This window comes from Vanessa atalanta, chromosome 15 (genome assembly GCF_905147765.1).
Source record: "Vanessa atalanta chromosome 15, ilVanAtal1.2, whole genome shotgun sequence".
NCBI lineage: Eukaryota > Metazoa > Arthropoda > Insecta > Lepidoptera > Nymphalidae > Vanessa > Vanessa atalanta.
This window is the reverse complement of record NC_061885.1, coordinates 1,609,327-1,622,371: the sequence shown is the minus strand read 5'-3', so window position 1 is coordinate 1,622,371 and position 13,045 is coordinate 1,609,327. Positions and strand designations below refer to the sequence as shown.

At 30.9% G+C, this 13,045-nt stretch overlaps 2 protein-coding genes across 3 annotated transcripts in view; one reads left to right on the top strand and one right to left on the bottom strand.

Moving 5' to 3' along the window:
- Nucleotides 1–221: 221 nt before the first annotated feature.
- On the bottom strand, nucleotides 222–2,400 carry LOC125069397 (sperm-associated antigen 7). Its single transcript, XM_047678881.1, has 3 exons — nucleotides 2,099–2,400; nucleotides 1,916–2,026; nucleotides 222–1,661 (listed from the first exon to the last, which is right to left on the bottom strand). The coding sequence occupies exon 3, from the start codon at nucleotides 1,326–1,328 to the stop codon at nucleotides 621–623; it is 708 nt and encodes a 235-aa protein (XP_047534837.1). The 5' UTR covers nucleotides 1,329–1,661; nucleotides 1,916–2,026; nucleotides 2,099–2,400; the 3' UTR covers nucleotides 222–620.
- Nucleotides 2,401–2,969: 569 nt separating this feature from the next.
- Nucleotides 2,970–13,045, top strand: part of LOC125069427 (lysophosphatidylcholine acyltransferase) — a 60,436-nt gene continuing 50,360 nt past the window's right edge. Inside the window, exons 1-2 of one of the 2 annotated variants that reach the window (XM_047678920.1) lie at nucleotides 2,970–3,299; nucleotides 11,827–11,972. In XM_047678920.1, the coding sequence (XP_047534876.1) occupies nucleotides 3,183–3,299; nucleotides 11,827–11,972 (263 nt within the window). In that variant the 5' untranslated portion in view covers nucleotides 2,970–3,182. The remainder of the gene's footprint in view (nucleotides 3,300–11,826; nucleotides 11,973–13,045) is intronic. The other variant, XM_047678919.1, reaches the window with a different exon arrangement.

Here is a 13,045-nt window from a genome sequence, read left to right as displayed (position 1 = left end):
TTTTTTTCACAAATCCCCCCCCGAATACCACAGATTATTAAGATGTCTTGTTGATTCAAGGTCAAAGTTGTTTTGATTTATCTTAACACCTCATGCCATCGCAATTGACTATACTTATATCTTCTCTCCAATTATCACGATTCGATGTCACAAATGGAATTATATACTTGACCGTTGGACCAATTATTCTATGTTCCTTAATTATAATCAAAGGCAGCAAATTAATTGATATTTAGTATATATTTCTAAGCGTTTAAAATTTAACTTATACTATAGAATTTTGATACAGTCTTATTGTTTAAATGGATCGTTATTATTGCTTAGTTTACTACCACAAGTCTGCATGAGTAGCAGAAAAAATGTGACATAATTGTATTTCTGTAAACAATACAGCACCACAGATTTCACTATACCTTCAACTTCATATAATTGCATGAATTTTATCTTGACTTCGTAATTCGTAGGTGATAACAAAATATTAGTATTGTAAATTGAATTTGTAAGACTTAAGAATTTGGGTTCTAGTACAATAAAAAGTGTTTGAACCTTAAACTTAACATAATTGGAAGAGTCTAAGTTTATTGCTAAGTAAAGCTATTCCACTAGAAGTAAATTAAAAATCAAACGCTACCTTCTCTGTCCATCTGTTTGTCAATTTCTGCTTTTTTAACTTTCTTTGCTTTAATATCTGCCATAGTTTGCTCAATAGAACGTAAATCTTTTTTATTCTCACTTGGTACTTCTCCATAACTTTTATTCATATTAGTTTTCTGGGCTGCATCTATAGCTGCTTCCTGACCTATTAAATGTGCATATTTCTGCTTATAAAAAGTACCGCTTAACTCCTCTTTACCATGCTTTCGTTTTCTGCTCTTCTCTTCTTCATTATCTAAAGCTGCTTGTTTTTCCATATCCAAGCGTCTTTGTGCCATTTCTGCTGCTTTTTCATCATCCCATATACCCCCTGCCCTGCGAACCGTGAGTTCATCCTCCGATGGCCCTTTCTCTTTTAAGTAAACAACACAATATCTGTCAATGCCCTCTTGTCCAAAGGAGTATACTTGGCCTCCAGCTGTTGTGGCGACATCTCTAATAACTGATCTATACATTTGATCCATGGGATCAAATTGTAAATATGGCTTTGTACCATCCATTATAAAGTTACTTATTTTCTCCTCTACACGTCTACAAAATTTATTAAGAATATTTTTTTCTTCTTTCTGCTTCTGTTCCAATGCTTCCTTATGCTTCTTAATTGCTTTTTTTTGTGCCTCACTTGTAGATGGGGGCTTTTGCATAGAATTCAAGATGGAACCAAGCAGATCCATTGTTAAATAATATTTTCTGAGCAGAATGATGTATAAGCTAAGATTTCTGGTATTTTATTCTGCCAGTCAGCTGGTATTTTAAAGTTATCGGCAAAGAAAATTGTGTTAAGAGCTTTGAATGATAAAACACTTAATGAGGTCTCAATTTGAGCACAAATTTGACTACCAAATGTAATAGTTTCTCCTGCAAATTCTAGCAACTGTTCCAAAGGGGGTTGGAGAGGAGTGCCTTTTGTAAGCAATGTTTGGTGAGATAAGTCAATCTCTTTGCAACTTTCTAACAAACATCTGTGTTTACTGCAGAGTATTTCAAAGGATTCTTCAAGTTCCGATCTATAATAAAAAAAAATAATGTTAATAAATAAAGAAGATCGATAAGTTTGAAAAAAAAAACGATGGGTAAAATAAAAAATAAGTTTAATTTCGTAGCAAAAAGTGTTATTTGTAATTGTATTGTCATAGTCAATAATCTTCGACCATTGATAAGACGTTACACCGCAAAGTTTGTATAATCAATATTTTTTTCTAACTCAAAAGAAATTTAGTGAACTTGATTCATTTATGTTTAAATTATCACATTTACTCACCGTTGACTTTGAATTTCTCGAACTTCTTCAGATATTAGGTTATGTAAAACCGATATCAATTTTCTTTGCAATCCGTCAAATTCTTCCAGAGGGGTTCCGGACAAGTTAGCCCTGTAAAATGACGCCCGTGGTAATTACTAATAATATTAATATAAAAATCAAAATATCTGTATTTATTCTTACTCTTTTATATTTTTGCAACGATGTATCAATTTATTAATAGATATTGCGCAGTTTTGGCAAATTTTCAAACACGTTTTGGACTTATTGAAGAATTCTTCGAAAAAAGAAAAGTAATCAATGATATGCTTTTGTACTTTAGCTTCCATTATATATATTAAACTTCATGTTTATTTATTTTCGTACGAGACACGAGTTTAAACATAAATAAAATTAAATATTTTATTTATATGGTAAATGTCAATTTCGTCCACAGATAAGTTTGGTCGTTTGTCGACAGTCGTTGAAATTATTCAAGTTAAGCTGCAGTTCTGACAGTACTGCCAGTGAAAATGTTATGAAACGTTTACAAAAAAATTAAATAAAAGTGTTATCATAATAAATATATTATATAATATTATGTATAGAGGACAGAATAAAAAAAAAAAGATCTGACTTCAATTAATTTCATTTAGATATATTTGTCGATTCACTTTTTGTCATCAATTTAAATTTAAATTTAAATTGATGAGAAAAAATATGCTAACAATTGGATAAGAAACCTTTAACGTACTTTAATTAATCTAACCGTATGCATGATTAAAATTAATTTGTTTAACGATTTTGTTCTCCAGAGTCATGTTATTATTCGTAGAACTTAAGAATAATTGTATAATTCGTTAAATTCAGTTTTGAAATAGAACCACCAATGTTATGAGCGGGTTTAAATGTAAGAGTTACGCAATCGCGAAGTGCACCGTTTTGGGGATTCATTTTTGTTTCCAAAAAATAATTATGAAATATGAACACTACCGAACATGCACCAAACTCCACCGTTGAACGACCGAACCGTGAACGTCTTATTTATTTTATGTCAACGTTATTAACGTCAATGTCAAATGTACAAAAGTGATCAGTTTGCTTTTACTGTTGATTGTAGGGTCACGTCAATTTATCACGCAATAATTTCGATTTATATTCCGCTGTGAAACATATTAATTCCGCGTTGGTCAAATAAGATTTTTTATAAATAGTGAGGAAAAATGAGTGTAACCAGTGTAGTTTGAATATTATTTGGGACGCAAGAATAAATTGTGATATTGTGAAAATGAATGGTAAAAAGCACAGTGAAACGGGCACTTTCTCGCCCGATGGTATGCGAGCCGAAATATTAAATCCATTTGTACATAAATTGGAATTAGACAATACGTATGATAAAATTCGGGTAAGTAATATATTTAAATAAATTAATAATAGTATAAAATAGTGTTATAACGGCGAAAAATATAAGTATCGTTTGCGCAGGCTCGAAATGGCAAAACAAGGGGAATCTGAGATTGTGTCGTAATACTTTTAAAATTAGATTATATTTTATTCAATTTGTTTGTTTTAATCTATTAACTTTTTTAAATAGCTTTTTTCTTCTGTATAATAAAAAAATATCTGGTCATCGTTTCGTCTCTACTTTTCGATGTTATTACTTCTCACCTCTGTTTTAAAAAATGTTATTCTTAAATAAAATATTTTCATTTTCTTTTGGTCAATATTATAAACAAAGTAAACCTTTACATACATAAGATAGTATGCATAAAATATATATATAATTAGGAAACATACGTTAAACTAGGAAAACAGTTAGTTTGTCTTAGTCAGAGAAATTATATCTTTTATTCATCAGCTATTCTTTCATAGTAAACAAAACAAAAATATTAATAAGAAAAAATACTTTCTGGTCTACTTCCTTTAGGCCATTCATTTAAAAAAAAAACAACCACAGTAGAACCTCGCTTATTTAACATTTTGGGTTATTCGACATATAGGTATGTACATAGCTGTAAAAAAAAATCAACGATGATAGATGCTCTAGACTCTTGTCGTCGTCTTCGTCGCGTCTTTTAAGCACTGAAACCTTTTTTGTTCCGTATCTCCATCTCTATATATCAATGAAATTAATTAGATTGGACCCGGTAGGTGACGCAGCGATCGGGAAGTAAATACAATTCTTATTGCACCTGGACGAAGTCAGGTCGGGCAGCTCTTTATATATAAGTCGTTACTCAATAATAAAAATACAAACTGTATTTTTAACATCACAGCTATTGTTTCGAAGCCTAGCTAACAAGAACCCCAATAGCTACTACTAAAAATTGCAATATATTTTGTAAAACATTTATCACTTACAAATAAATACATCTTAAATCTGATCAAGGAAGCCGTGTGGTTCCTTCAGAGTAGATTATACAGCCACCATATTTAATCAATGAGTGAGGGAAGTTTTGTTAAGGCTCTACCTTTATAAATTGAAACGGAGTGCCTCAACATACGTTATTGTTTCGAGAAACAAAATCATTCCAATGAGAATTGGCATTTAGTTAATCCATAAAAGTCTGAGAAATTATTTCCAACACCATATAAATGGGTTAAGGGCAATAAAATGATAAAGATTTAAATTAAAATCAATGACTAGGAATTCCAGGCCGATTTTACGTCGACATGATATTTCTACTTGTAGTTATAAAATATTGGAAATAAATATTGGAAACAGTGTCTCAGCCTCGTTGGTAGCTAGTTCATAAGGCTGTAGAACTTGATACTTAAGAGATTCTCAGTCATTAATTCATTAGTAGTCTTTTTCGGTCCGGTATTAATTGGAAGTTATTGCCACCAAATCATCAAATAATCAACCACCAAACAGTAATACTTAGCATTGTTGTATTCCGGTTGGATAAGTGAGCGAAGTAGCTTCCCAAGGTTGGTGGCGTATTGGCAATGTAACAAATGGTTAATCTAATGGCGTAAATTTATAATACATATATATGTGATCACCACTTCCCATTAGGTGCCCATTTGCCTACAACGTGTGTGTTATATTAAATGATTAATTCATAAGGTCGAGATAGACCGCCGTTACCTCGATTTAGTCAAATTAAGCACAAAATGCAATTTATTAATTATTTAATTAAATATGTCTATTTTTATAAATTATTTATAATATAATACTCTTTATTTATTTTCAATGATATAAAGAATTATCAGTATATTATTGGGCTGAATAAGCAAGAGCTAATATGCTATAAAAAAAAATTAGCGTAAACTCACTTTCGAACTATAATAAAAAATAAAGAAATAATACCTTGGTTATTCTTTATTTGTATTTCCTGTGCCCATAAATTATTTAAAAGATGCATTCTTGTTTATTAAATATTTTATAACAAAAACTCATAAATTTTGTTATTAAGTGATGAGTATAAACATTTTACATCTGTGGGAATATTATACCAATGTACCTACTATTTGTATAATTTACAACGGCCTCGGTAGTCAGTACAGTTTTATGTAGATATAGATAATAAAGAAAGTTGAAAATGCTCACTTAGATCGCCATTGACCGAGGGAAAGTTTCGTACGCCATAACACGCACACACCTAAAACTTAAACCTACTAAAGGTGAACACATTACGTTCATTCATAATTGTGTAATCGTGGCATAATGTAAAGAAATCTGATAATTGATTTTCTAAATGTATGGTCAATTTGTATTCGAATATTATTGTTTTCTGAATATTGTTTTAATATAAAACGATACGACAATGATATTGGTTATTTTTATTTGCGTTTTATAATTATTTCTTGGAAATGAAACTATCGTTATTCAGTTATTTCTTTCTTTTAATGAAAATCGGCAACAATTATAAAATTGACTGTATACATAAGAGATGATGTCGTCCTGAGTGATTTTGGTCCCGGCGGCAAACGGACATCAACCAACTGAGCAGGATATAGCCTAAATCATTAATCTTGTGCACTATTAAATGTTGTAGTCCACAAGTTTTTGCACAAACACAGCTAAACTCTCTATTCCCTCTTGTATTCCGACTGTATATCACTACGCGATCTGTAAGAGTTGATCGCAGGACTAATGTGCTTTCCGTAGTAAGTTAGTGTACATCCTTTAACTTCCAGACCATGGTCTGTTATGAGATGTTTTCGGCAGAAAAAGCAATAACTTTTTATGGGTCGAGACCTGTAGCACCTCGGGATCTGTGGCTTCTTATATCTAGACACTAGAGCAACGTACCAGTCAATATTGATAAGCAAGCGTAATGCTTCCAGAGCTAGTGCGTTAGATTAGCTTCGCTTCAAGAGAGCCCGTCCAGTCGCTCAGTACTGAAACTGTCATTTTGACATCTACACGCATAAAATTTCGATTTTTACTATAAAGGTATGCTAGTTATAAAATAAGACTAAAATAACTATATATATATATACCTATATGCCATCAATAAGTTCTTATATTTTTTTGTTAATTAAATTATAATTCGTTTTACAAATTGTAATTTAATCTTAAGGTGTATTTGCCTTCTGATGTAATGTTCACGGTTTTGCCTGTTTTTTGTACGGAAATGTAGAGCGATAAAAAATAAATAAAATACAAAGATCCGAAATATTTATTAGAAGTCTTAAGCTATGAACGCCATATTCTCCGTCGTTAGTTTTTCTCAATTTTTGTATAAAGTTAAACCCTTTGGTCGTTTTCCTTGTAAACTTATTATTTATTATTTTAGTCTACAAATTACTAACACTTGTAAGTACAAACATAAGAAACAACAGCTATTTGTTTTTAACACATCCGTGCCGAAATAAACATCCTTGAACAATATTTTTAATGTATTATTACAAAATTATTGAAACCAATTTTATCTATTATATAAAGTTGCTAGTATCCCCCTGATTTAACCCCAAAAGGTTGATTTCTAAAAATACATTATTAGTACACCTCTACACCAACAGACTATAGAGCATACATTTTAAATTTCATGCCTCTTAAAATATAGGACTTTGATACAAACTTCCAACCCCCGTTTTACCCCCTTAGGGGTGGAGTTCAGTAAAATCTGTTCTTAGCGGATGTTTACACCCTATAAGGAACCTACCTACCAAATTTCAAGTTTGAGTTTGTTATGGTTTCTGAGATTTCGTGAATAATCAGTGAGTGGTAATTCGCTTTTATATATGTATATAGAAGATTATTATTAGTAACATTTCCAGGGCAGGAAAATTGTTTAGTAGCTGGAATCGTGCAATAAGAGCGAAAATTACACAAATATATTGTAATTGTTTTGAAAATTCACCACATAGTACTATTCTATAAAAATCACTTCTTAACTCACTCGGAAATATTGATCACCAATATAAATGTTATTATTTTATTATAGTCTATGTTGCGTATAATATTCAAATATTTCACGATCATGTTCTGCAGTTAGTTTTGCGTTTGAGAGTAGCTGGTTCTATTGTTTCGTTTGTTGCGATTCAACGTTCCAGCTGAAGACATAAATCATTAAGGTATAATCTTTCTCAAAAAACCCGTTGTTACATAACCCGTTTGTATAAAATATATTTTTAAGTCAGATTTGTGGATAATGAGACTACCTTGCTCAAGCATGCTCTAGTGGGTCGCCCGCGAAACTTCGCATATTTCAAAATATTTTTTTGGAATTTCAAAACCGATGACCGGTTTTTTATTGATTTCATTTCAATGTAAACTGCAAGTCACTCATTTACATTTGGCACAAAAATGATGAAACTTTATTAAAATTATATATAATTAATATTTTTTTAATGTCAAATAGTATAGATGAGTTAAGTTAGAATTGGAGTCTGGCGATAGCAAAAATTTACTTCAAATTTTTTTTAAGTTATTCATTTTTTATACTCTAACCGGTCAGTAAGTTTTCCGCTCTCTAAAATTAAGTATTTTTTAAATTGTAACAATTTAGTAAATTGCAATCAGGAATCCTCTTTATTTTTCTGCACATCCACGGCTGGAGCTCTTCAAAATGAGATCATAACTGTTTTTTTTTTATGTGCTACTATCGTCCCATAATCACTGGGACAAAAATCGGCTTACGCTATTAATATGTTATAAGAAGTATCTTATTATAATTATAAGAAGTTCTTATTAAGAACAGTCTTTAATATAATTACAAACCTCCAGTAAGCGAGTTTGTTACTGGAGGTTTGTAATTATATTAAAGACTGTTCTTAAATTATTTATAAGTAGACTATAAAAATTATTTCGTTTTAGTAAGCTGGTAATTATTAGATAATAATGTTACAAAATTAAATTATAGATCTATTTACTACGAAGGCGGCGCCCGTTTAATATTTTTTTAATAAAATAAACTTAAATATAATTTAATTTGTTTTTTTGTTGTTGTCATTACTGTTATTCGTCTCACGCACACTAATACATCTTATAAGTACGAGTATCACTCACTAATTTTGTCCGATAATAATTTAACGTTTAGGGACGCGCCATCGTAAGTGAATTCGATTTGTATTAAGTTTTTGTTTTTTCGATTGTTAAATAGATTAATTCGAAAATACCGCGCATGGAAACATATGCGACATATTAGAGCGAATATATTTAATACTAGCTGTGCCCGCGACTTCGTGAGCGTTTGAATTTAATAAAAAAGCGCGATTTTATTATTATTTTACATATTATTCTAAAATAAAAGCATTAGTTACTCCTTATTACATCAGCTATCTGCCAGTGAAAGTCCCGTCAAAATCGGTCCAGCCGATCCAGAGATTAGCCGGAACAAACAAACAGACAGACAAAAATTGAAAAAAAAAAAATATTTAGGTATATGTACCGTGTATACATACATATGCATTTAGTAAAACGCGGTTATTTTAATATTACAAACAGACACTCCAATTTTATTATATGTATAGATATAGGTACATATTTAACGTACGAATTTTAAGTAAATACGATAATTGAATTATACATAATGAATAATTATAAAAACATTAACAAGGTCGCACCTATTAATGTATAGGTAAATCATTTATCAATCAAAATATATATTGGATTTTTAATTTACGAAAGAGTTTCTTCCACGAAGTTCCTATATATATATTTAATTTCTGTTTAAATTATTCTTATTATTTTCTTGGAATTAAAATTTGGGTCATGTGTACATTGCATGAAAAAGAATAAAAAAACTTACAATTGATATGTCCAAAACCCTAAAAATATTTTTACGGAAACTCAAATCTTTTTCTAATTTGTTAATAACTAGCCGAACCCGCTAAACGTTGTCCTGTCTGTGTGTATATAAAAATTGACATCGATCGGTTGAACGGTATAAATTTGATGTGCTTTAGCGTCATCTTGTTAAGAGGTACAATAAAGTGGAGAGTACAATAACCTTTTCCATGTTCCATGTCCAAAAAAAATATGTATCAAATTTAATTGTTGTCGGTAATGTCGGTATTTAAGTTGTCCTTAATAAATTAAAAAAAAAATGGTATTGGTTCCAAAATCCTTATGTAGATTATAAAAATGTTATATTAAGAAATTAATCCATAACAATATTTTAGACGCGAAAGTAACTCTGTCTGTCTGTTACTCCTTCACGGCTAAACAAATGAACTAAATTTTGTGTAGTGCAAGTTTGCACCTCATTTAAGGAAATAGATTTTTTATGTCTTGGACCTGACCCATGGACCTGACCGACCCATGAAATGCAAACAAAGCCGCACTACTAGTTATGAATATTTCTGTACATTTTATATATAATAAATAGAAGTTAAGATATATATTACCTAGAAAATAAACATAGTTTCTCTTCCATAATCAGATTAAGTGAACAAGCATAGTGCAAAAATAGAATCTAATTTAAGTGAATCAAGGCTGTCTGTTAAACGTTTCCTGTTATGTTACGAAGTTAGCCTTTACATTATAAATGATCTTCAAATTAATCAAAGGACAAATCAATAAGAACTTTTAAAGAATTTGTACAATTCTGCATATCCTTATGCATGTGAACCGAGAAGGCTGATTTTTAGATATTATTGTGTATTTAAAATGATTTGTGAGTAGAAAAACTGAATTAAAAATTGGCGACCAAGTCTTCCTAGGATCTTTCACCCCCATCTTGAAAAAGGTGAATTTTATGTTTCCCTGATAACTCGGCAATTATATATATTACTTTTTGAATTTTGATGTCGATTTTAGCAAGATATAAAATAATTGATAAGAAGTAAATTGTCTAAATCTCATTGTCTTTGATTAGATCTATAATATTTGATAGTACCTACTGCAGAAGGCTGTGTAAGAGTTAGGTCTATGCTGAATAACACTGCTATATAAAACAAGAATTAAATTAATATTGTTAATATTAAAGAGTCTACTTAACTGTATTTTTTATGGCTTCGATGGTTTCTGAGGTGTAAAAATTGTATAGAGTTTAAATTGATGGATGTATTTACGTTAGTTAGTTTATATAGACACTTAGCCGATTTCATCTGTGACGAATAAATTTATTAAAAATAAAAATACATTACGCAAAATAATTTATAAAATTTAATGAATTATATGTGCTTTTATGTGCAAGTATTTTCCAACTTGCCAGTTCGTAATTTTAATAAGTGTAACCTCGAAGGTTCCAGAAAATAAATGTTTGAAACCGTACCAGTATCGTGATGGTACGAGATCTTTTACAATCTTGTCTTGGTATAGACGATACAAGAGTCAACATTGGTGTATAGATTTGCTTACTGATAATAAGATATTATTAACTGATACAATGCATGAACAATTTTTTTGATGTAGTAGCTAGATTATAAGGTTGCGGGTATGCTGACAGTTTACATTCAAATGCCTCGATAAACATGTGATGAAGCTCCAAAAACATCACCGGTTTTGACCATCGCGCCTATGAGAGCGAGGATTCTTGCACTATCACATACAAACGCATACACACACACTCACATACTTGGGCGATATAATATCTTTGAGTAATTTGCTGAGGCTGTTCCCCCAGAGCGAGGATTGTCCTTTGCATTGCGGACGGGTTGACTTATTCTGTTATCTAAACCTCATAGGCGTTATCCTATTATGTGCTAGGACACCTCACATTTTCGATTTCATGCATTTGATTAAATTATCTTAACTATGGTCTAGGACCAAAAATCTTGCAAAGCGTAAATATATTTTTGTATATGAAGGTATTATGTTATTTAAATTGGTAAGATATGATTGATTAAAATGAACCGAAAATTATTTTGTAACTTTAAAAAAATACAAATTGTAAATTGTCTATAAATGATAGATAATTATGTTTTCATATAAACTTTTCTGTAGATATTTTAGTTATGTATATAACACACTTCTCATAGTTTCCGTGTATATGATATAGTGTTGGCAATGTTCGCTTGGAATGTGACCTGACGGACAATTTGACAATTTGTCCTAATGCTTTAATGTAATCGACTTCATATAATAAATTAGCAACATTTTAATGGCCTCTACTCATAAGGACTGGGTACAGATTATTTTGCCAATAAAATTATGAAATAAGTTGAATTGTTTGGAAATTGCTCCAAAACCTTCTACTCAAAGGGAGAGGAGGCCTTTATCCCAGCAGTGGGACATTTACGGGCTGCTAATGCTAATGCTAATGTTTGGAATAATGAAAAGACTAATTTAGATAAGATTAAACAGTATTAAATATAAACGTAATGATAATGACATTATTATTATATAATGCAGATGTTTTCAGTAAACAAATTAGGGAATTGACGCAAGCGGTCGACAAAATACGCATTCTGCACTTTTTACTATCCGGGTTTATCGTTGAAAGCTATTTCAAAAGTAACGTCAACGAAATATTTACTGAGATCATCGAGATGTTTGTGGTTGAATTGGATTAATTCCAAGTTGATTTTTCTTATAGACGGCGATCTTCACTGTCATCCTCCTTCCGTTTCGTGTGATCGTCATCTGTTACCTGATCGTGACGGCTTGGTTCCTTGCTTGCATCGGCCTTTATGGCTTGAGCGAGGAAGACTTGCGGAAAAAACCCATGACTGGCTGGAGAAGGTAAATTATCTTACTTAATTTATTATCTAAGATTATATTGACTATCGAAGCCTAATTATATAAATACTTAATCTAATAAACACTAAAGGTAATCTATTTATTACGCAGTAATCGCATGATATAAATAAACTTATTCATAGTAACACTGAGCGATTCCATAATGTAAAGTAAGTTTATGAAGAAACAAGATTATTGTTATGGATGTACTTATTATTTGGTAATCATTGCGATATTATTTAAGTATAACAAGTTTCAAAATACATTCGCACCTACATCGTCAACGCAAATACTATAGTAGAAATGAATACATCGCTTTTAATACATATTTTTTTTATTATATGGCTAATAAACTTTAAACTTTCGCCCAGGACTTATACTAGAACTAGCGAACTAGCGACCCACCCCGGTTTCGCATGGGTGCAGGTTAATTATTAAGAATATTTGATATAAATACAATTGTTACAATATAGCACTCTGAATAGTGTAACTTTCTATCAGTGAAAACATTTTTAGAATTGGATCATTACTTCCGGAGTTTATCCTCTACGTACAAATAAACAAATTTTATAATATTATTATAGAAATATGATTCCTTGAAATATATCTGTAACCTACTTCCATCTCTTTCTCTCTTCCGTCTATGTCATCTAAATTTGTTCGGATGTTAATGATTACTTCGTCAAGATCTTTCAGGCCTTTGTTCTTTTTGTAAATTTAATGTTTTGGTAACAATTACCAGCAAATATCGCTGCTTCACAGCGCTAACAATGGTACTGAGGCATTGTTGAAAATAAATAGGAGCCTTGAAATGTTGAATAGTAAAACGAGCGAGCGGCCGCGGGCAAAAGAAAGAAATATAACTAGTGTACAATATTAAAGATGTATTTATAGGTAATTGAAATAACTTTTAAGGTTGAATGTGTAAGAAATTTGTTATTTAACTTGCAAGTATGTCGATTTTGTTGTTTATTATCGATGGTAATAATGTCGTCCTGACCGATTTCGGCCATGGCGCCCAAACTCAAGCGAGACCAGACTATGCTCATCATCATCTTCCTGCCCTTATCCCAATT